This window comes from Coregonus lavaretus, assembly GCF_964263955.1.
Source record: "Coregonus lavaretus genome assembly, contig: HAP1_SCAFFOLD_425, whole genome shotgun sequence".
Classification (NCBI taxonomy): Eukaryota; Metazoa; Chordata; class Actinopteri; order Salmoniformes; family Salmonidae; genus Coregonus; species Coregonus lavaretus.
Window position 1 is genome coordinate 262,968 of NW_028166266.1, and position 26,242 is coordinate 289,209.

Here is a 26,242-nt window from a genome sequence, read left to right on the forward strand (position 1 = left end):
ATTTTAACCTGAATATTTTAACCTGGCTGACTGTTTTAACCTGACTGTTTCAACCTGACTGTTTTAACCTGACTATTTTAACCTGACTGACTGTTTTAATCTGACTTACTGTTTTAACCTAACTGTTTTAACCTGACTGACTGTTTTAACCTGACTGACTGTTTTAACCTGACTGACTGTTTTAACATGACTGTTTCAACCTGACAATTTTAACCTGGCAGACTATTTTAACCTGACTGTTTCAACCTGACTGTTTTAAACTGACTGATTATTTTAACCTGACTGACTGTTTTAACCTGACTGACTGTTTCAACCTGACTGTTTTAACCTGCCTGACTGTTTCAACCTGACTGTTTTAACCTGCCTGACTGTTTTAACCGGACTATTTTAACCTGACTGACTGTTTTAACCTGAATATTTTTACCTGACTGAATGTTTTAACCTGACTATTTTAACCTGACTGACTGTTTTAACCTGACTGACTGTTTTAACATGACTGTTTTAACCTGACTATTTTAACCTGACTGACTATTTTTACCTGACTATTTTAACCTGGCTGACTGTTTTAACCTGACTGTTTCAACCTGACTGTTTTAACCTGACTGACTGTTTTAATCTGACTGACTGTTTTAACCTGACTGACTGTTTTAACCTGACTGACTGTTTTAACATGACTGTTTCAACCTGACAATTTTAACCTGACTGATTATTTTAACCTGACTGACTGTTTTAACCTGACTATTTCAACCTGACTGTTTTAAGTTGACTGTTTCAACCTGACTGTTTCAACCTGACTGACTGTTTCAACCTGACTGTTTTAACCTGCCTGACTGTTTTAACCTGACTATTTTAACCTGACTGACTGTTTTAACCTGACTGACTGTTTTAACATGACTGTTTTAACCTGACTATTTTAACCTGACTATTTTAACCTGACTGACTATTTTAACCTGAATATTTTAACCTGGCTGACTGTTTTAACCTGACTGTTTCAACCTGACTGTTTTAACCTGACTATTTTAACCTGACTGACTGTTTTAATCTGACTGACTGTTTTAACCTAACTGTTTTAACCTGACTGACTGTTTTAACCTGACTGACTGTTTTAACCTGACTGACTGTTTTAACATGACTGTTTCAACCTGACAATTTTAACCTGGCAGACTATTTTAACCTGACTGTTTCAACCTGACTGTTTTAAACTGACTGATTATTTTAACCTGACTGACTGTTTTAACCTGACTGACTGTTTCAACCTGAATGTTTTAACCTGACTGTTTTAACCTGCCTGACTGTTTTAACCGGACTATTTTAACCTGACTGACTGTTTTAACCTGAATATTTTTACCTGACTGAATGTTTTAACCTGACTATTTTAACCTGACTGACTGTTTTAACCTGACTGACTGTTTTAACATGACTGTTTTAACCTGACTATTTTAACCTGACTGACTATTTTTACCTGACTATTTTAACCTGACTGTTTTAAGTTGACTGTTTCAACCTGACTGTTTCAACCTGACTGACTGTTTCAACCTGACTGTTTTAACCTGCCTGACTGTTTTAACCTGACTATTTTAACCTGACTGACTGTTTTAACCTGACTGACTGTTTTAACATGACTGTTTTAACCTGACTATTTTAACCTGACTATTTTAACCTGACTGACTATTTTAACCTGAATATTTTAACCTGGCTGACTGTTTTAACCTGACTGTTTCAACCTGACTGTTTTAACCTGACTATTTTAACCTGACTGACTGTTTTAATCTGACTGACTGTTTTAACCTAACTGTTTTAACCTGACTGACTGTTTTAACCTGACTGACTGTTTTAACCTGACTGACTGTTTTAACATGACTGTTTCAACCTGACAATTTTAACCTGGCAGACTATTTTAACCTGACTGTTTCAACCTGACTGTTTTAAACTGACTGATTATTTTAACCTGACTGACTGTTTTAACCTGACTGACTGTTTCAACCTGAATGTTTTAACCTGACTGTTTTAACCTGCCTGACTGTTTTAACCGGACTATTTTAACCTGACTGACTGTTTTAACCTGAATATTTTTACCTGACTGAATGTTTTAACCTGACTATTTTAACCTGACTGACTGTTTTAACCTGACTGACTGTTTTAACATGACTGTTTTAACCTGACTATTTTAACCTGACTGACTATTTTTACCTGACTATTTTAACCTGGCTGACTGTTTTAACCTGACTGTTTCACCCTGAATGTTCCAACCTGACTATTTTAACCTGACTATTTTACCCTGACTATTTTAACCTGACTATTCAACCCTGACTGTTCCAACCTGACTGTTTTAACCTGACTGTTTTAACCTGACTGTTCCACCCTGACTGTTTTAACCTGACTATTCCACCCTGAATGTTCCAACCTGAATGTTTCACCCTGACTGTTTTAACCTGCCTATTTTATCTGACTATTTTAACCTGTCTATTTTAACCTGACTATTTTAACCTGACTATTCCACCCTGAATGTTCCAACCTGACTGTTTTAACCTGACTGTTTTAACCTGACTATTTTAACCTGACTGACTGTTTTAACCTGACTGACTGTTTTAACATGACTGTTTTAACCTGACTATTTTAACCTGACTGACTATTTTAACCTGACTATTTTAACCTGGCTGACTGTTTTAACCTGACTGTTTCAACCTGACTGTTTTAACCTGACTATTTTAACCTGACTGACTGTTTTAACCTGACTGACTGTTTTAACCTGCCTGTTTTAACCTGACTGACTGTTTTAACCTGACTGACTGTTTTAACCTGACTGACTGTTTTAACATGACTGTTTTAATCTGACTGATTATTTTAACCTGACTGTTTCAACCTGACTGTTTTAAACTGACTGATTATTTTAACCTGACTGACTGTTTTAACCTGACTATTTCAACCTGACTGTTTTAAGTTGACTGTTTCAACCTGACTGTTTCAACCCGACTTACTGTTTTAATATGACTGACTGTTTTAACCTGACTGACGGTTTTAACCTGACTGACTGTTTTAACATGACTGTTTTAACCTGAATGTTTCAACCTGACTGTTTTAACCTGAATGTTCCAACCTGACTATTTTAACCTGACTATTTTAACCTGACTATTCCTCCCTGAATGTTCCAACCTGACTATTTTAACCTGACTATTTCACCCTGAATGTTCCAAACTGACTATTTTAACCTGACTATTCCACCCTGAATGTTCCAACCTGACTATTTTAACCTGACTATTTTACCCTGACTATTTTAACCTGACTATTCAACCCTGACTGTTCCAACCTGACTGTTTTAACCTGACTGTTCCACCCTGACTGTTTTAACCTGACTATTCCACCCTGAATGTTCCAACCTGAATGTTTCACCCTGACTGTTTTAACCTGCCTATTTTATCTGACTATTTTAACCTGACTATTTTAACCTGACTATTCCACCCTGAATGTTCCAACCTGACTGTTTTAACCTGACTGTTTTAACCTGACTATTTTAACCTGACTGTTTTAATCTGACTATTTTAACCTGACTGTTTTAATCTGACTGTTCCACCCTGAATGTTCCAAGGGTAGCCAATATCTCTATTAATCACTGTTACTGTCCTGCATTGTGGAGTGGGCTCTGTCTAATGAGGCCATATCATGTGAGTATTAAATGTATTACATTTGATTGATGTGTTTGTAATGCTCATTACAGTTATGGGTGATTAATATGTGTGTGTATGGTTCAGGGACTATGTGAATGTATACCCAAAGATAACTTTCCACCTTTTACAAGATGGCGGCTTGTATTGTCACCTTTCAAACAACTTTTCTATGTACTGGTTTATTGTTTTTGTATTCAGACTGTAGTACTGTACTGTTTAATTTACTACAGACTGTAGTACTATACTGTTTAATTTACCACAGACTGTAGTACTATACTGTTTAATTTACTACAGACTGTAGTACTATACTGTTTAATTTACTACAGACTGTAGTACTATACTGTTTAATTTACTTCAGACTGTAGTACTATACTGTTTAATTTACTACAGACTGTAGTACTATATTGTTTAATTTACTACAGACTGTAGTACTATACTGTTTAATTTACCACAGACTGTAGTACTATACTGTTTAATTTACTACAGACTGTAGTACTATACTGTTTAATTTACCACAGACTGTAGTACTATACTGTTTAATTTACTACAGACTGTAGTACTATACTGTTTAATTTACTACAGACTGTAGTACTATACTGTTTCTTCTACTACAGTATTAGAGTGTTTAATTCAGGTTGATCAGCTGTAAACATCAGGGAGCCGTGTTAGTTTAGAATGCTCATTTATTATTATTGCATGATTGCATTTAGTTCAAATCATATACGTCTGAACTATATAATTCCCCTGCTGTGAGCTTAATGTCTCAACTATACTAGGAAACTGGAAAGACAAAGTCCTACTAATATTTGATATATTTACAAAGAATTTGACAAAAGATGTGAAAATAACAAGCAATAAATGAAAATATGTTTTAACAAAATGTTTTTTAAAGCCTGACTAGTTGCCTCTAATCCTTTCTACTGCAGGTGGTTCGGTGGTTGATTGGCTCCATGTGTTGAGGCCTAGCGCTGGCTGAAGCCTGGGTGTTTCCTGGAGTCTCTACCCGTCGGGCACTGCTCCACTGCCTGCCAGGCTGTCCAGGGAGAGCAGGGGCCGTAGTTTGATGGTGGTGTGTCGTAGGGAGTACCACAGGCCTCTCCAGGTGCCCCACACCACACCGTTGTCATAGAGACCCTTGTAGACTCCGCCGCGGTAGAACTTCCCATTCAGGTTGGCTGCATGACACCTGGAGAGACAGGTAAAACATGTTCTGAGTTCTGAGTACAGAGCGAGAGAAATACATTACAGTGTTACAGCTTATCAAGTGCAGCCAAGAGATAGTAAGCAACACGTATAAAGAGAGAGTGACAGACAGAAAGACATGAAACTGGAGAAGGAGGAGGAAAGGAACACAACATGTAATGAGATGGAGCACTAGGAGAGGGATCTAGAGGGATACACAGAGTGGGACATACTTTTGTGGAGAAATGTCCTCTGGTCTGATGAAACAAAAATAGAACTGTTTGGCCATAATGACCATCGTTATGTTTGGAGGAAAAAGGGGGTACTTGCAAGCCGAAGAACGCCATCCCAACCGTGAAGCACGGGGGTGGCAGCATCATGCTGTGGGGGTGTTTTGCTGCAGGAGGGACTGGTGCACTTCACAAAATAGATGGCATCATGAGGAAGGAAAATTGTGTGGATATATTGAAGCAACATCTCAAGACATCAGTCAGGAAGTTAAAGCTTGGTCGTAAATGGGTCTTCCAAATGGACAATGATCCCAAGCATACTTCCAATGTTGTGGCAAAATGGCTTAAGGACAACAAAGTCAAGGTATTGGAGTGGCCATCACAAAGCCCTGACCTCAATCCTGTAGAAAATATGTGGGCAGAACTGAAAAAGTGTGTGCGAGCAAGGAGGCCTACAAACCTGACTCAGTTACACCAGCTCTGTCAGGAGGAATGGGCCACAATTCACCCAGCTTGTGGAAGGCTACCCGAAACTTTTGACTTCAAATGTAAACTTCTGACCCACTGGGAATGTGATGAAAGAAATAAAAGCTTAATTTCTGCCATTTCACATTCTTAAAATAAAGTGGTGATCCTAACTGACCTAAAACAGGGAATTTGTACTAGGATTAAATGTCAGGAATTGTGAAAAACTGAGTTTAAATGTATTTTGCTAAGGTGTATGTAAACTTCTGACTTTAACTGTATCTGGAGCTAACTCTGCAAATAGCACTACTGGGTGATTTAAAAAGTAAGTCAATTGATCAATAATATAACAATACGCTTAGCAACATTTCTTATCTTTGATTTACAATCTGTAGAAACTATGAGAATAGAAAGGTTCAGAACTTGTGTGAAACATCACAGCACAGTCAAAACTGGAGGGTGTTCAGAGATAGATGGGAGGGGTTGAATGGAGCTGAAGGATGGGACTAAAAACAAACAAAAGATAATAATTGTAAAATATACTGTGTCCGTAAAATGTATATAGTATGTACAAGCTGGAAGTAAAAGCCTATGTATTGTTGTCCATAAGCTTACAAAAAAACAGAAAACTTGAGCGTGCATAACTATTCACACCCCCCCTCCCCAAAGTCAATATTTTGTAGAACCACATTTTGCAGCAATTACAGCTGCAAGTCTCTTGGGGTATGTCTCTATAAGCTTGGCACATCTAGCCACTGGGATTTTTGCCCATTCTTCAAGGCAAAACTGCTCCAGCTCCTTCAAGTTGGATGGGTTCCGCTGGGGTACAGCAATCTTTAAGTCATACCACTGATTCTCAATTGGATTGAGGTCTGGGCTTTGACTAGGCCATTCCAAGACATTTAAATGTTTCCCCTTAAACCACTCGAGTGTTGCTTTAGCAGTATGCTTAGGGTTATTTTCCTGCTGGAAGGTAAACCTCTGTCCCAGTCTCAAATCTCTGGAAGACTGAAACAGGTTTCCCTCAAGAATTTCCCTGTATTTAGCGCCATCCATTATTTATTCAATTCTGACCAGTTTCCCAGTCCCTGACGATGAAAAACATCCCCACAGCATGATGCTGCCACCACCATGCTTCACTGTGGGGATGGTGTTCTCGGGGTGATGAGAGGTGTTGGGTTTGTGCCAGACATAGCGTTTTCCTTGATGGCCAAAAAACTCAATTTTAGTCTCATCTGACCAGATTACCTTCTTCCATATGTTTGGGGAGTCTCCCACATGCCTTTTGGCGAACGTGTTTGCTTATTTCTTTCTTTAAGCAATGGCTTTTTCTGGCCACTCTTCCATAAAGCCCAGCTCTGTAGAGTGTACGGCTTAAAGTGGTCCTATGGACAGATACTCCAATCTCCGTTGTGGAGCTTTGCAGCTCCTTCAGGGTTATATTTGGTCTCTTTGTTGCCTCTCTGATTAATGCCCTCCTTGCCTGGTCCATGAGTTTTGGTGGGCGGCCCTCTCTTGGCAGGTTTGTTGTGGTGCCATATTCTTTCCATTTTTAATAATGGATTTAAATGCTCCGTGGAATGTTCAAAGTTTCTGATATTTTTTTATAACCCAACCCTGATCTGTACTTCTCCACAAATTTGTCCCTGACCTGTTTGGAGAGCTCCTTGGTCTTCATGGTGCCGCTTGCTTGGTGATGCCCCTTGCTTAGTGGCGTTGCAGACTCTGGGGCCTTTCAGAACAGGTGTATATACACTGAGATCATGTGACAGATCATGTGACACTTAGATTGCACACAGGTGGACTTTATTTAACTAATTATGTGACTTCTGAAGGTAATTGTTTGCACCAGATCTTATTTAGGGGCTTCATAGCAAAGGGGGTGAATACATATGCACGCACCACTTTTCTGTTTTTAATTTTTTTGAATTGTTTGAAACAAGTTATTTTTTTCATTTCACTTCACCAATTTGGACTATTTTGTGTATGTCCATTACATGAAATCCAAATAAAAATCAATTTAAATTACAGGTTGTAATGCAACAAAATAGGAAAAACACCAAGGGGGATGAATACTTTTGCAAGGCACTGTATTTAGTTATTAAGCTTCTCTCAATAATCATTCTCTGTAGCTCAGCTGGTAGAGCACGGCGCTTGTAACGCCAAGGTAGTGGGTTCGATCCCCGGGACCACCCATACACAATATATATATATATATTTTTTTTTATGTATGCACGCATGACTGTAAGTTGCTTTGGATAAAAGCGTCTGCTAAATGGCATATTATTATTATTATATTATTGACAATAGCACATTGGTAGTAGTCAGTGACAACTATCAAAGCTAAGCAGGGATTGGTTAAAACTCAGGATGGGAGACCAAATGGAGGAGGGGCTGCCCAGACTATTGTTTTATTCTGATAGTGGATTATTCTGATAGTGGATTATTCTGATAGTGGATTATTCTGATAGTGGATTATTCTGATAGTGGATTATTCTGATAGTGGATTATTCTGATAGTGGATATAACATTAAAGATCTGACATTGTTTCAAAGGTACAAATTGAACATATTTTATACAAGCTTTGTCTATGTTGAAAATTGGTTACCATGATGACATAATTCTGTAGTTGAAATTTCACCCTCAAAACAACAGTTTATGTTGTTAACTTTTTTCAAATCCATCAATATGTTGACGAATTACGTTGAAACAATGTTTATTCAACCAGTTTGTGCCCAGTGGCTTGTGTCTGCCTCTTCGTGGTCACATCCCATAATTGACGTCAGAGTGCCCTTTGAGACCACAGACTCATAACAAAAGCATCTGAAAGAGGAGATTCTCAGCAACATTAGATCGGGGAAACGTTACTGCCTGTGTTTCCTGTAAACTGGTGTATAACCAAAAACAAGGCCTAGAGAGGTAGAGAGACATCAGGCTGAATTAGTCTCCTCACCCACCTGTTATACCACCACCCTCCTCTGTTCTCCTGGGGTAGTCTCCTCACCCACCTGTTATACCACCACCCTCCTCTGTTCTCCTGGGGTAGTCTCCTCACCCACCTGTTATATACCACCCTCCTCTGTTCTCCTGGGGTAGTCTCCTCACCCACCTGTTATACACCACCCTCCTCTGTTCTCCTGGGGTAGTCTCCTCACCCACCTGTTATATACCACCCTCCTCTGTTCTCCTGGGGTAGTCTCCTCACCCACCTGTTATATACCACCCTCCTCTGTTCTCCTGGGGTAGTCTCCTCACCCACCTGTTATACCACCACCCTCCTCTGTTCTCCTGGGGTAGTCTCCTCACCCACCTGTTATACCACCACCCTCCTCTGTTCTCCTGGGCACAGCTGCCCTGTAGATAGCGGTCATGGTCCTATAGGAATCGTCAGGATAAAACATTACAATTACATTGTGCTTTTTACTGCCAAAATGTAGTGCTTTTCACTGTGCTCAATACACTATGAGTGTCTCCAAAGGTGTCTACAATAATCACATGAAGAAGAAATGCCTTCATCACATACTGGCTTTATATTGGAAGGGAACAGCTGTGACTAACCTGGGAATGATTGATTAGGAAGCTGTGACTAACCTGGGAATGATTGATTAGGAAGCTGTGACTAACCTGGGAATGATTGATTAGGAAGCTGTGACTAACCTGGGAATGATTGATTAGGAAGCTGTGACTAACCTGGGAATGATTGATTAGGAAGCTGTGACTAACCTGGGATTGATTGATTAGGAAGCTGTGACTAACCTGGGAATGATTGATTAGGTAGCTGTGACTAACCTGGGAATGATTGAGTAGGAAGCTGTGACTAACCTGGGAATGATTGAGTAGGAAGCTGTGACTAACCTGGGAATGATTGATTAGCTGTGACTAACCTGGTCTCTGGTGCTGAACTGCATCCCACTGAGAGAGGCAGACCACTGCTCCACCATCCGCCCTCCTCCTGATAAAGCATCCCCTCCACGACCACTATACACACCGTACCGTAGACGATAGCTATCCTGGGGATAGAGGAGAGGAACGGTAAGGGTTACAGTACAGCCTCCCCTCCAAGACCACTATACACACCGTACCGTAGACGATAGCTATCCTGGGGATAAAGGGAGGAGAGGAGAGGAACGGTAAGGGTTACAGTACAGCCTCAACCTCCAAGACCACTATACACATCATACCATCGAAAATTAGCCTCCAACACCACAATAAAAACCATACCATAGACGATTAGCCTCCAACACCACAATAAAAACCATACCATAGACGATTAGCCTCCAACACCACAATAAAAACCATACCATAGACGATTAGCCTCCAACACCACAATAAAAACCATACCATAGACGATTAGCCTCCAACACCACAATAAAAACCATACCATAGACGATTAGCCTCCAACACCACAATAAAAACCATACCATAGACGATTAGCCTCCAACACCACAATAAAAACCATACCATAGACGATTAGCCTCCAACACCACAATAAAAACCATACCATAGATGATTAGCCTCCAACACCACAATAAAAACCATACCATAGACGATTAGCCTCCTACACCACAATAAAAACCATACCATAGACGATTAGCCTCCAACACCACAATAAAAACCATACCATAGACGATTAGCCTCCAACACCACAATAAAAACCATACCATAGACGATTAGCCTCCAACACCACAATAAAAACCATACCATAGACGATTAGCCTCCAACACCACAATAAAAACCATACCATAGACGATTAGCCTCCAACACCACAATAAAAACCATACCATAGACGATTAGCCTCCAACACCACAATAAAAACCATACCATAGATGATTAGCCTCCAACACCACAATAAAAACCATACCATAGATGATTAGCCTCCAACACCACAATAAAAACCATACCATAGACAATTAGCCTCCAACACCACAATAAAAACCATACCATAGACGATTAGCCTCCAACACCACAATAAAAACCATAACATAGACGATTAGCCTCCAACACCACAATAAAAACCATACCATAGACGATTAGCCTCCAACACCACAATAAAAACCATACCATAGACGATTAGCCTCCAACACCACAATAAAAACCATACCATAGATGATTAGCCTCCAAAACCACACCATCATTAAGCTTGCCAACGACACAACAGTGGTAGGCCTGATCACCGACAACGATGAGACAGCCTATAGGGAGGAGGTCAGAGATCTGGCCGTGTGGTGCCAGGACAACAACCTCTCCCTCAACGTGACCAAGACAAAGGAGATGATTGTGGACTACAGGAAAAAAAAGAGGACTGAGCACGCCCCCATTCTCATCGACGGGGCTGTAGTGGAACAGGTTGAGAGCTTCAAGTTCCTTGGTGTCCACATCACCAACGAACTATCATGGTCCAAACACACCAAGACAGTCGTGAAGAGGGCACGACAAAGCCTATTCCCCCTCAGGAGACTAAAAAGATTTGGCATGGGTCCTCAGATCCTCAAAAAATTCTACAGCTGCACCATCGAGAGCATCCTGACTGGTTGCATCACCGCCTGGTATGGCAACTGCTTGGCCTCTGACCGCAAGGCACTACAGAGGGTAGTGCGTACGGCCCAGTACATCACTGGGGCAAAGCTCCCTGCCATTCAGGACCTCTATACCAGGCGGTGTCAGAGGAAGGCCCTCAAAATTGTCAAAGACTCCAGCCACCCTAGTCATAGACTGTTCTCTCTGCTACCGCACGGCAAGCGGTACCGGAGTGCCAAGTCTAGGTCCAAAAGGCTTCTCAACAGCTTCTACCCCCAAGCCATAAGACTCCTGAACAGCTAATCATGGCTACCCGGACTATCTGCACTGCCCCCCCACCCCATCCTTTTTACGCTGCTGCTACTCTGTTAAGTATTTATGCATAGTCACTTTAACTCTACCCACATGTACATATTACCTCAACTACCTCAACTAGCCGGTGCCCCCGCACATTGACTCTGCAACGGTACCCCCCTGTATATATAGCCTCCCTACTGTCACTTTATTTTACTGTATATATAGCCTCCCTACTGTCACTTTATTTTACTTCTGCTCTTTTTTTCTCAACACTTTTTTTGTTGTTGTTTTATTCTTACTTTTTTTGTTTAAAATAAATGCACTGTTGGTTAAGGGCTGTAAGTAAGCATTTCACTGTAATGTCTGCACCTGTTGTATTCGGCGCATGTGACCAATAAAATTTGATTTGATTTGATTTGATTTGAAAAACCATACCATAGACGATTAGCCTCCAACACCACAATAAAAACCATACCATAGACGATTAGCCTCCAACACCACAATAAAAACCATACCATAGATGATTAGCCTCCAACACCACAATAAAAACCATACCATAGACGATTAGCCTCCAACACCACAATAAAAACCATACCATAGATGATTAGCCTCCAACACCACAATAAAAACCATACCATAGACGATTAGCCTCCAACACCACAATAAAAACCATACCATAGACGATTAGCCTCCAACACCACAATAAAAACCATACCATAGACGATTAGCCTCCAACACCACAATAAAAACCATACCATAGACGATTAGCCTCCAACACCACAATAAAAACCATACCATAGATGATTACACTCCAAAACCACAATAAAAACCATACCATAGACGATTAGCCTCCAACACCACAATAAAAACCATACCATAGACGATTAGCCTCCAACACTACAATAAAAACCATACCATAGATGATTAGCCTCCAAAACCACAATAAAAACCATACCATAGACGATTAGCCTCCAACACCACAATAAAAACCATACCATAGACGATTAGCCTCCAACACCACAATAAAAACCATACCATAGACGATTAGTCTCCAACACCACAATAAAAACCATACCATAGATGATTAGCCTCCAACACCACAATAAAAACCATACCATAGACGATTAGCCTCCAACACCACAATAAAAACCATACTATAGACGATTAGCCTCCAACACCACAATAAAAACCATACCATAGACGATTAGCCTCCAACACCACAATAAAAACCATAAAATAGACGATTAGCCTCCAACACCACAATAAAAACCATACCATAGACGATTAGCCTCCAACACCACAATAAAAACCATACCATAGACGATTAGCCTCCCTCCAAGACCACTATACACACCATACCATAGACGATTAGCCTCCCTCCAAGACCACTATACACATCGTACCATAGACGATTAGCCCTCCAACACCACAATAAAAACCATACCATAGACGATTAGCCTCCAACACCACAATAAAAACCATACCATAGACGATTAGCCTCCAACACCACAATAAAAACCATACCATAGACGATTAGCCTCTAACACCACAATAAAAACCATACCATAGACGATTAGCCTCCAACACCACAATAAAAACCATACCATAGACGATTAGCCTCCAACACCACAATAAAAACCATACCATAGACGATTAGCCTCCAACACCACAATAAAAACCATATCATAGATGATTAGCCTCCAACACCACAATAAAAACCATACCATAGACGATTAGCCTCCAACACCACAATAAAAACCATACCATAGACGATTAGCTTCCAACACCACAATAAAAACCATACCATAGACGATTAGCCTCCAACACCACAATAAAAACCATACCATAGATGATTAGCCTCCAAAACCACAATAAAAACCATACCATAGACGATTAGCCTCCAACACCACAATAAAAACCATACCATAGACGATTAGCCTCCAACACCACAATAAAAACCATACCATAGACGATTAGCCTCCCTCCAAGACCACTATACACACCATACCATAGACGATTAGCCTCCCTCCAAGACCACTATACACATCGTACCATAGACGATTAGCCTCCAACACCACAATAAAAACCATACCATAGACGATTAGCCTCCAACACCACAATAAAAACCATACCATAGACGATTAGCCTCCAACACCACAATAAAAACCATACCATAGACGATTAGTCTCCAACACCACAATAAAAACCATACCATAGATGATTAGCCTCCAACACCACAATAAAAACCATACCATAGATGATTAGCCTCCAACACCACAATAAAAACCATACCATAGACGATTAGCCTCCAACACCACAATAAAAACCATACCATAGACGATTAGCCTCCAACACCACAATAAAAACCATACTATAGACGATTAGCCTCCAACACCACAATAAAAACCATACCATAGACGATTAGCCTCCAACACCACAATAAAAACCATACCATAGACGATTAGCCTCCAACACCACAATAAAAACCATACCATAGACGATTAGCCTCCAACACCACAATAAAAACCATACCATAGACGATTAGCCTCCCTCCAAGACCACTATACACACCATACCATAGACGATTAGCCTCCCTCCAAGACCACTATACACATCGTACCATAGACGATTAGCCCTCCAACACCACAATAAAAACCATACCATAGACGATTAGCCTCCAACACCACAATAAAAACCATACCATAGACGATTAGCCTCCAACACCACAATAAAAACCATACCATAGACGATTAGCCTCTAACACCACAATAAAAACCATCCCATAGACGATTAGCCTCCAACACCACAATAAAAACCATACCATAGACGATTAGCCTCCAACACCACAATAAAAACCATACCATAGATGATTAGCCTCCAACACCACAATAAAAACCATATCATAGATGATTAGCCTCCAACACCACAATAAAAACCATACCATAGACGATTAGCCTCCAACACCACAATAAAAACCATACCATAGACGATTAGCTTCCAACACCACAATAAAAACCATACCATAGACGATTAGCCTCCAACACCACAATAAAAACCATACCATAGATGATTAGCCTCCAAAACCACAATAAAAACCATACCATAGACGATTAGCCTCCAACACCACAATAAAAACCATACCATAGACGATTAGCCTCCAACACCACAATAAAAACCATACCATAGACGATTAGCCTCCCTCCAAGACCACTATACACACCATACCATAGACGATTAGCCTCCCTCCAAGACCACTATACACATCGTACCATAGACGATTAGCCTCCAACACCACAATAAAAACCATACCATAGACGATTAGCCTCCAACACCACAATAAAAACCATACCATAGACGATTAGCCTCCCTCCACAACCACTATACACATCGTACTATAGACGATTAGCCTCCCTCCAGAGAGAGAGAGTGGAGGGAGGGAGAGAGAGAGTGGAGGGGAGTGAGAGGAGAGGGGAGAGGGAAGGGGAGGGAGAGAAGAGAGGGGAGGGAGGGAGGGAGGGAGGGAGGGAGGGAGGGAGGGAGGGAGGGAGGGAGGGAGGGAGGGAGGGAGGGAGGGAGGGGGAAGGAGAGAAGAGAGGGGAGGGAGACAGAGGGGAGGGAGGGAGGGAGGGGGAAGGAGAGAAGAGAGGGGAGGGAGACAGAGGGGAGGGAGGGAGAGGGGGGAGGAAGGGGGAGGGGGAGGGAGAGGAGAGATGGGAGGGAGGGAGGGGGAGGGAGAGAAGAGAGGGGAGGGAGGGAGATGGGGGAGGAAGGGAGGGCGGTACAGGGGGGAGGGAGAGGAGAGATGGGAGGGAGGGAGGGAGGGAGGGGGAGAGTGGAGGGGAGTGAGGGGAGAAGGGGGAGGGAGGGAGGGAGGGAGTGGAGAGGAGAGATGGGAGTGAGGGCGGTACAGGGGGGAGGGAGAGGAGAGATGGGAGGGAGGGAGGGGGAGAGTGGAGAGATGGGAGGGAGGGCGGTACAGGGGGGAGGGAGAGAGGGGAGGGAGAGGAGAGATGGGAGGGAGTGGGAGAGTGGAGGGGAGTGAGGAGAGGGGGGAGGACGGAGGAGGGTGAGGAGAGATGGGAGGGAGGGAGGTACAGGGGGTAGATAGTAAAGGGTAGAGTACAGTAGTACCCTGCAGGTTATACCAATTGAAGGGAACTAACAATCAATTATCAGTTGAATATGTGTGGTTATTAGACCTACTGACGGTGGATACTGATAGTGGCTAATATTTAACATGATAGAAATAGGAAACAGAGAAAGTCGGGGTAGCCTATAATTAGGACATTCGAGAGTTGCCCATCCCTGCAAGTTAAATGCCTGTACAAATTAAATTATGCATCATGGCTCAGCATTTCATGTACTTTACTGTGGGAAAGTTAATATGTTTCAATATGCTGCCATATGACTGGTTTCACATTTGTCTCCAGTGATTATAAGGTCAAATAGATCTAAAATAAGTGTCATCTACAGAAAGTAGATGCCTTCACAAAGTATTCATCCCCCTTGACTTTTTCCACATTTTGTTGTGTTACAACCTGAATTTAAAATAGCTTAAATTGAGTTTTTTTGTCACTGGCCTACACACAGTACCCCATAATGTCAAAGTGGAATTATTTTTTCTGAAATTTGTACAAATTAATTTATAATGAAAAGCTGAAATGTCTTGTGTCAGACAGACCTGGCTTTTAAATACTTTACCTGTCCACCTGACAGAGAACCTCCACAGCTACTACAGAGAATGAAATGAGTTGAATCAGTAGTACACTGACTTTACCTGCCATTCCACAGACTGAGTGTCTCACCTTCTCCTCTGTTATCCTGAAGTTCTGGTAGTAGACGTGAGTCTTCTCTCCACTCCAGTCCATCAGATCTATCTTCACCAGGTTCTCACCTCAAACACACACACACATTATTACACACATTATTACACACACACACACTATTACACACACACACACACACACACACACACACACATTATTACAGACACACACACACACACACACACACACATTATTACACACACATTATTACAGAAAAATTATTATACACACACGTTATTACACACACACACACACACTATTACAAACACACACAATCACATAATAATCAGTAGCCTGTTCAAGTATCTTGCTCTCGATCTCGATCCAGTGTTTATTAGGGTTAGAGAGAATTGATCCAGTGTTTATTAGTGTTGAAGAGATTTGATCCAGTTAGTTAACCTAGAGTCAAGGGTGAGGATAGGAAGGGAAGTTGGAGGCCACGGAAGGACAACATGACAACATAGTGGTATGTCCAGTGGTCGTCGTCGGGTGAGGTTGTGTCTCTCTCTGGCGGGAGGTAAGCTTAGCTTATATGGCTTATATGGTGTTGAGTAAAGCTTAAACTATGTAGTTAGATTGTAGTTAGGTATTGTAGGTAGTTATCGTAGGTTATTGTATGTAATTATTGTAAGTATTGTATTCGGCTGAGCCCGGTGAAGCACGAGGCTAGCTAACCCACTACCTGGACTAGCTAGCGGGCAGCTACTGGTAACTATTAGCAACTGTGGATAGTTGTTTCACGCCTGAGAGTGCCTGTAATTACGCCAGCTGGCTGCCTACAATAATTACATACAATAATGCCTACCATTCAGCTGTTTTCTAACCTCATTGTCTGAAGCGTTAACGTTAGGTAGTAAGTAGCTACTGTGCTTGAAATTTAGCTAGCTTGTTGCTACCTGGATAGCTACTAAACAATAGCTGGAACGACCTAGCGAACAGACGCGAACTGGCTGAGTCAATTCAGTGGCTAGCTTTGCACTCGGCTAGCTAACAGTAGCTGCTAGGGGTAAGTTATAACCTACATTTGTGTTTTGTTTTTACATACTGGTAGCCAGAGTCGTTCAAGGGAATTCGGGACATGGGTGACTAGTTAACGTTAGCTTGGCTCTCTCTGTGTGTTCATGCTGTGGGAGGACGGGTTTCTGCGTTGGCATAAAGCAATGGCTAGCTAGTATGCTAACTATTCTAGCTAACTAACTGGCTGAATAAGTTGACGACAGACTCGCTCAAGCTGTCGGGACTAACCCACAACGTTAGACACAGACACAAATGATCTGCTTGGCGTGTTGACACACTGGTGGTTTGTTGTGGCCGAGTATTGGTGCTAAACCGTGTTGTTGGAGCCCGGCATGCTAGTTGGCTGTGGCGTCATATGACTAGGTGCCCTGGACGGTTTTCACGGAAGAATACTGTACCAAGTTAGCTAGCTGAATAAACTAAGTTAGTCTATTCCTAGAAAACATTGAACCGCTGTAGTTTACAACAATTATAGTTTCTGAGGTGGAAGTTGGAGAGTTATATTTGGGTGTTTCAGTGAAACGTAAGTGAGGGAGGCCCCGCTCTCTCGCTTTCCCAGATGTTTAGTTCATTTCCTTCCAATCTTCTTTGCATTATTGTAGCCATTTTCTGTAGCCTGTCAACTATGTGTCTGTCTATCCCTGTTCTCTCCTCTCCGCATAGGCTATACAAACACCTCACACCGCGAGGCTGCTGCCTCTCTAACCTGGTGGTCCCTGCACGCACGACCCACGTGGAGTTCCAGGTCTCCGGCAGCCTCTGGAACTGCCGTTCTGCGGCCAACAAGGCAGAGTTCATCTCAGTCTATGCTACCCTCCAGTCCCTCGACTTCTTGGCGCTGACGGAAACATGGATTACCACTGAAAACACTGCTACTCCTACTGCTCTCTCCTCGTCTGACCATGTGTTCTCGCATACCCCGAGAGCATCTGGTCAGCGGGGTGGTGGCACAGGAATCCTAATCTCTCCCAAGTGGACAGTCTCTCTTTTTCCCCTGACCCATCTGTCTATCTCCTCACTTGAATTCCATGCTGTCACAGTCACTAGCCCATTCAAGCTTAACATCCTTGTCATTTATCGCCCTCCAGGTTTCCTTGGAGAGTTCATCAATGAGCTTGACGCCTTGATAAGTTCCTTTCCTGAGGATGGCTCACCCCTCACAGTTCTGGGTGACTTTAACCTCCCTACGTCTACCTTTGACTCATTTCTGTCTGCCTCCTTTCCACTCCTCTCCTCTTTTGACCTCACCCTCTCACCGTCCCCCCTACTCACAAGGCAGGCAATACGCTTGACCTCATCTTTACTAGATGCTGTTCTTCTACTAATCTCACTGAAACTCACCTCCATGTCTCCGACCACTACTTTGTATCCTTTTCTCTCTCGCTCTCCTCCAACACTACTCACTCTGCCCCTACTCAGATGGTAATGCGCCGTCACAACCTTCGCTCTCTCTCTCCCGCTACTCTCTTCTCTTCCATCCTATCATCTCTTCCCTCTGCTCAATCCTTCTCCCTCCAATCTCCTGATTCTACCTCCTCAACCCTCCTCTACTCCCTTTCTGCATCCTTTGACTCTCTATGTCCCCTATCCTCCCGGCCGGCTCAGTCCTCCCCTCCTGCTCCGTGGTTTGACGACTCATTGCGAGCTCACAGAACAGGGCTCCGGGCAGCCGAGCGGAAATGGAGGAAAACTAGACTCCCTGCGGACCTGCCATCTTTTCACTCCCTCCTCTCTACATTTTCTTCATCTGTTTCTGCTGCTAAAGCCACTTTCTACCACTGTAAATTCCAAGCATCTGCCTCTAACCCTAGGAAGCTCTTTGCCACCTTCTCCTCCCTGCTGAATCCTCCTCCCCCTCCCCCCCTCCTCCCTCTCTGTGGATGACTTCATCAACCATTTTGAAAAGAAGGTTGACGACATCCGATCCTCGTTTGTTAAGTCAAATGACACTGCTGGTCCTGCTCACATTGCCCTACCCTATGCTTTGACTTCTTTCTCCCCTCTCTCTCCAGATGAAATCTTGCGACTTGTGACGGCCGGCCGCCCAACAACCTGCCCGCTTGACCCTATCCCCTCTTCTCCAGACCATCTCCGGTGACCTTCTCCCTTACCACACCTCGCTCATCAACACATCCTTGACCACTGGCTATGTCCCTTCCGTCTTCAAGAGAGCGAGAGTTGCACCCCTTCTCAAAAAACCAACACTCGATCCCTCCGATGTCAACAACTACAGACCAGTATCCCTTCTTTCTATTCTCTCCAAAACTCTTGAGCGTGCCGTCTTTAGCCAACTCTCTTGCTATCTCTCTCAGAATGACCTTCTTGATCCAAACCAGTCAGGTTTCAAGACTGGTCATTCAACTGAGACTGCTCTTCTCTGTGTCACGGAGGCTCTCCGCACTGCTAAAGCTAACTCTCTCTCCTCTGCTCTTGTCCTTCTAGACCTGTCTGCTGCCTTTGATACTGTGAACCATCAGATCCTCCTCTCCACCCTCTCCGAGTTGGGCATCTCCGGCGCGGCTCACTCTTGGATTGCGTCCTACCTGACAGGTCGCTCCTACCAAGTGGCATGGTGAGAATCTGTCTCCGCACCACATGCTCTCACCACTGGTGTCCCCCAGGGCTCAGTTCTAGGCCCTCTCCTATTCTCGCTATACACCAAGTCACTTGGCTCTGTCATATCCTCACATGGCCTCTCCTATCATTGCTACGCAGACGACACACATCTAATCTTCTCCTTTCCCCCTTCTGATAACCAGGTGGCGAATCGCATCTCTGCATGTCTGGCAGACATATCAGTGTGGATGATGGATCACCACCTCAAGCTGAACCTCGGCAAGACGGAGCTGCTCTTCTTCCCGGGGAAGGACTGCCCGTTCCATGATCTCGCCATCACGGTTGACAACTCCGTTGTGTCCTCCTCCCAGAGTGCGAAGAGCCTTGGCGTGACGCTGGACAACACCCTGTCGTTCTCCGCTAACAAGGCGTCGACCCGATCCTGTAGGTTCATGCTCTACAACATTTGGAGAGTACGACCCTGCCTTACACAGGAAGCGGCACAGGTCCTAATCCAGGCACTTGTCATCTCCCGTCTGGATTACTGCAACTCGCTGTTGGCTGGGCTCCCTGCCCATGCCATTAAACCCCTACAACTCATCCAGAATGCCACAGCCCATCTGGTGTTCAACCTTCCCAAGTTCTCTCACGTCACCCCGCTCCTCCGCACACTCCACTGGCTTCCAGTTGAAGCTCGCATCTGCTACAAGACCATGGTGCTTGCCTACGGAGCTGTGAGGGGAACGGCACCTCCGTACCTTCAGGCTCTGATCAGTCCCTACACCCAAACGAGGGCATTGCGGTCATCCACCTCTGGCCTGCTGGCCCCCCTACCTCTGTGGAAGCACAGTTCCCACTCAGCCCAGTCAAAACTGTTCGCTGCTCTGGCACCCCAATGGTGGAACAAGCTCCCTCACGACGCCAGGACAGCGGAGTCACTCACCACCTACCGGAGACACTTGAAACCCCACCTCTTTAAGGAATACCTGGGATAGGATAAAGTAATCCTTCTACCCCCCCTTACCCCACCCCAAAGAAAGAAAAAAATATATATATTGTAAAGTGGTTGTCCCACTGGCTATAAGGTGAATGCACCAATTTGTAAGTCGCTCTGGATAAGAGTGTCTGCTAAATGACGTAAATGTAAATGTAAATATAGTGCACTACTGTTGACCAAATGGCACCCTATTCCCTATATAGTGCCCTACTGTTGACCAAAGCCCTATGGGCCCTGATGAAAAGTAGTGCACTATAAAGAGAATTGGATGCCATTTTGGGACGCACTCATATTTGTTTATTAGGGTTAAAGAGATTTGATCCAGTGTTTATTAGCACCAGAGAGATTTGATACAGATCAGCACTCCCACATGTGATCACTGCCTGGGGATTTTGCCACGCTCCCATTGATCGAGGTCTGAGTCATAGCTGTTACAGGAAGTCATCTCTTGTTGAGTTAATGTGTCTTACCTTCTAGAGGGGAAGGGAAGGGGGATACCTCATTAGTTGCACAACTGAATGCATTCAACCGAAATGTGTCCGCAAATAACCCAACCCCTCTGAATCAGAGAGGTATGGGGTGATCAACGTCACCTGCTTGGGGGTTAACTGTCTTGCTCAAGGGCAGAATGGCAGATATTTTCACCTTGCCGGCTCAGGGATTCGAACCAGTGACTTCTCGCTTACTGCCCCAACGCTCTTAACCGCTTGGTTACCTGCCACCCCTAAAACCAGGGAGTGAATGTGTTCTGGAGCCGTATGAATCAAGCCTCTCATAGGGTTACATATGGCCCCAGATCTTACCATCTTTCACCAGAGAATGGATGTGTTCATTGCCCAGCCAGAATTCATCGTTCCACAGCTTAAAGTCTCCAAACCCGTCTCTGTAGTCCACCCAGTCTCTATGGAGGAGAGAACATTCACTGGTTCAGTCTAGAACATTCACTGGTTCAGTCTCTATGGAGGAGACAACATTCACTGGTTCAGTCTCTATGGAGGAGACAACATTCACTGGTTCAGTCTCTATGGAGGAGACAACATTCACTGGTTCAGTCTCTATAGAGGAGACAACATTCACTGGTTCAGTCTCTATGGAGGAGACAACATTCACTGGTTCAGTCTCTATGGAGGAGAGAACATTCACTGGTTCAGTCTCTATGGAGGAGACAACATTCACTGGTTCAGTCTCTATGGAGGAGACAACATTCACTGGTTCAGTCTCTATGGAGGAGACAACATTCACTGGTTCAGTCTCTATGGAGGAGACAACATTCACTGGTTCAGTCTCTATGGAGGAGACAACATTCACTGGTTCAGTCTCTATGGAGGAGACAACATTCACTGGTTCAGTCTCTATGGAGGAGACAACATTCACTGGTTCAGTCTCTATGGAGGAGACAACATTCACTGGTTCAGTCTCTATGGAGGAGACAACATTCACTGGTTCAGTCTCTATGGAGGAGACAACATTCACTGGTTCAGTCTCTATGGAGGAGACAACATTCACTGGTTCAGTCTCTATGGAGGAGACAACATTCACTGGTTCAGTCTCTATGGAGGAGACAACATTCACTGGTTCAGTCTCTATGGAGGAGACAACATTCACTGGTTCAGTCTCTATGGAGGAGACAACATTCACTGGTTCAGTCTCTATGTCGCTACGCTAACACACAGTAGCTAGTAGCTGAATGCCACAGTGCTGATGTGATTTACTACTGGCTGATCTTAAACAGGCCCGCTTCCCAAAGGACGCACAGACACACACACACACCTGTTGAAGTCGACCCTCCCGTGTCTTCGTCGCTGTATAACGGTCCATCCCCCTCCATCCTCCATGTCGCAGTAGACTAGGACCGGCTCCTGATCCACTCTAGGTCTGATCCGGTAAAACCCGGAGCCTGGCCTCCGTCTGTCAAACAGCTCAGAGCAGTCTAGAGGAGAGACTCCAGATTATCACGGTTTACTATAGATGAAGGCAGATTTTACACTCACTAACCATTAAAAACATAGTCTTTTATTTAAACAAATCAAATCACATTTTATTGGTCACAAACACATATTTAGCAGATGTTATTGCGGATGTAGCGAAATGCTTGTGTTCCTAGCTCCAATTCACAACAATACACACAAATATAAAAGTAAAATAATGAAATTAAGAAATATATAAATATTAGGACGAGCAATGTCAGAGTAGCATTGACTAAAATACAGTAGAATAGAATACAGTATATACAGTGAGGGAAAAAAGTATTTGATCCCCTGCTGATTTTGTACGTTTGCCCACTGACAAATAAATGATCAGTCTATAATTTTAATGGTAGGTTTATTTGAACAGTGAGCGACAGAATAACAACAACAAAAATCCAGAAAAACGCATGTCAAAAATGTTATAAATTGATTTGCATTTTAATGAGGGAAATAAGTATTTGACCCCCTCTCAATCAGAAAGATTTCTGGCTCCCAGGTGTCTTTTATACAGGTAACGGGCTGAGATTAGGAGCACACTCTTAAAGGGAGTGCTCCTAATCTCAGCATGTTACCTTTATAAAAGACACCTGTCCACAGAAGCAATCAATCAATCAGATTCCAAACTTTCCACCATGGCCAAGACCAAAGAGCTCTCCAAGGATGTCAGGGACAAGATTGTAGACCTACACAAGGCTGGAATGGGCTACAAGACCATCGCCAAGCAGCTTGGTGAGAAGGTGACAACAGTTGGTGCGATTATTCGCAAATGGAAGAAACACAAAAGAACTGTCAATCTCCCTCGGCCTGGGGCTCCATGCAAGGTCTCACCTTGTGGAGTTGCAATGATCATGAGAATGGTGAGGAATCAGCCCAGAACTACACGGGAGGATCTTGTCAATGATCTCAAGGCAGCTGGGACCATAGTCACCAAGAAAACAATTGGTAACACACTACGCCGTGAAGGACTGAAATCCTGCAGTGCCCGCAAGGTCCCCCTGCTCAAGAAAGCATATATACATGCTCGTCTGAAGTTTGCCAATGAACATCTAAATGATTCAGAGGAGAACTGGGTGAAAGTGTTGTGGTCAGATGAGACCAAAATCGAGGTCTTTGGCATCAACTCAACTCGCCGTGTTTGGAGGAGGAGGAATGCTGCCTATGACCCCAAGAACACCATCCCCACCGTCAAACATGGAGGTGGAAACATTATGCTTTGGGGGTGTTTTTCTGCTAATGGGACAGGACAACTTCGCCGCATCAAAGGGACGATGGACGGGGCCATGTACCGTCAAATCTTGGGTGAGAACCTCCTTCCCTCAGCCAGGGCATTGAAAATGGGTCGTGGATGGGTATTCCAGCATGACAATGACCCAAAACACACGGCCAAGGCAACAAAGGAGTGCCTCAAGAAGAAGCACATTAAGGTCCTGGAGTGGCCTAGCCAGTCTCCAGACCTTAATCCCATAGAAAATCTGTGGAGGGAGCTGAAGGTTCGAGTTGCCAAACGTCAGCCTCAAAACCTTAATGACTTGGAGAAGACCTGCAAAGAGGAGTGGGACAAAATCCCTCCTGAGATGTGTGCAAACCTGGTGGCCAACTACAAGAAACGTCTGACCTCTGTGATTGCCAACAAGGGTTTTTCCACCAAGTACTAAGTCATGTTTTGCAGAGGGGTCAGATACTTATTTCCCTCATTAAAATGCAAGTCAATTTATAAAAATTTTGACATGGGTTTTTCTGGATTTTGTTGTTGTTATTCTGTCTCTCACTGTTCAAATAAACCTACCATTAAAATTATAGACTGATCATTTCTTTGTCAGTGGGCAAACGTACAAAATCAGCAGGGGATCAAATACTTTTTTCCCTCACTGTACATACGAAATGAGTAAAGCAGTATGTAAACATTATTAAAGTGACCAGTGGTTCCATGTCTATGTATATAGAGCAGCAGAATCTAAGGTGCAGGGTTGAGTAACCGGGAGGTAGCCTGCTAGTGATGGCTATTTAACAGTCTGATGGCCTTGAGATTGAAGCTGTTTTTCAGGCTCTCGGCCCCAGCTTTGATGCACCTGTACTGACCTCGCCTTCTGGATGGTAGCGGGGTGAACAGGGCGTGGCTCGGGTGGTTGATGTCCTTGATGATCTTTTTGGCCTTCCTGTGACATCGGGTGCTGTAGGAGTCCTGGAGGGCAGGCAGTGTGCCCCCGGTGATGCGTTGGGCAGACCGCACCACCCTCTGGAGAGCCTTGCGGTTGCGGGCGGTGAAGTTGCCATACCTGGCGGTGATACAGCTCAACAGGATACTCTCAAATGTGTATCTTTAAAAGTTTGTGAGGGTCTTAGGGGCCAAGCCAAATTTCTTCAGCCTCCTGAGGTTGAAGAGGCGCTGTTGCACCTTCTTCACCCCACTGTCTGCGTGGGTGGAACATTTCAGTTTGTCGGTGATGTGTACGCCAAGGAACTTGAAGCTTTCCACCTTCTCCACTGCAGTCCCGTCGATGTGGATAGGGGCGTGCTCCCTCTGCTGTTTCGTGAAGTCCACGATCAGCTCCTTCGTTTTGTTGACGTTGAGGGAGGGGTTATTTTCCTGGCACCACTCCGCCAGGGCCCTCACCACCTCCCTGTAGGCTGTCTCGTCGTTGTTGATAATCAGGCCTACTATGGTTGTGTCGTCTGGAAATGTGATGATTGAGTATGAGGCATGCATGGCCACGCAGTCATGGGTGAACAGGGAATACAGGAGGGGGCTGAGCACGCACCCTTGTGGGGCCCCAGTGTTGAGGATCAGCAAAGTGGAGGTGTTGTTTCCTACCTTCACCACCTGGGGGTGGCCCGTCAGGAAGTCCAGGACCCAGTTGCACAGGGCGGGGTTCAGACCCAGGGACCCGAGTTTAATGATGAGCTTGGAGGGTACTATGGTGTTGAAGGCTGAGCTGTAGTCAATGAACAGCATTCTTACATAGGTATTCCTCTTGTCCAGATGGGATAGGGCAGTGGGCAGTGTGATGGCGATTGCATTGTCTGTGGATCTATTGGGGCGGTAAGCAAATTGAAGGGGGTCTAGGGTGTCAGGTAAGGTAGAGGTGATATGATCCTTAACTAGCCTCTCAAAGCACTTCATGATGACAGAAGTGAGTGCTACGGGGCGATAGTCATTTAGTTCAGTTACCTTTGCTTTCTTGGGTACAGGAACAATGGTTGACATCTTAATGCAAGTGGGGACAGCAGACTGGGATAGGGAGAGATTGAATATGTCCGTAAACACTCCAGCCAGCTGGTCTGCGCATGCTCTGAGGACGCGGCTAGGGATGCCGTCTGGGCCGGCAGCCTTGCGAGGGTTAACATGCTTACATTTCTTACTCACGTCGGCCACGGAGAAGGAGAGGCCACAGTCCTTGGCAGTGGGCCCCGTCGGTGGCACTGTGTTATCCTCAAAGCGGGTGAAGAAGGTGTTCAGCTTGTCTGGGAGCAAGACGTCGGTGTCCACAACGTGGTTGGTTTTCCTATTGTAGTCCGTGATTGT

The 26,242-nt window shown here is 44.0% G+C and overlaps 1 protein-coding gene across 1 annotated transcript in view; it reads right to left on the bottom strand.

Annotated features, from left to right (window-relative positions):
* Nucleotides 1-4,370: 4,370 nt before the first annotated feature.
* The window catches only part of fgl1b (fibrinogen like 1B), a 52,230-nt gene continuing 30,358 nt past the window's right edge, over nucleotides 4,371-26,242 (bottom strand). The window contains exons 6-11 of the mRNA XM_084190139.1: nucleotides 22,523-22,682; nucleotides 21,556-21,653; nucleotides 16,162-16,250; nucleotides 9,427-9,552; nucleotides 8,853-8,917; nucleotides 4,371-4,851 (exon numbers count right to left, since the gene is read on the bottom strand). Coding sequence (XP_084046265.1) covers nucleotides 4,665-4,851; nucleotides 8,853-8,917; nucleotides 9,427-9,552; nucleotides 16,162-16,250; nucleotides 21,556-21,653; nucleotides 22,523-22,682 — 725 coding nt within the window. The 3' untranslated portion in view covers nucleotides 4,371-4,664. The remainder of the gene's footprint in view (nucleotides 4,852-8,852; nucleotides 8,918-9,426; nucleotides 9,553-16,161; nucleotides 16,251-21,555; nucleotides 21,654-22,522; nucleotides 22,683-26,242) is intronic.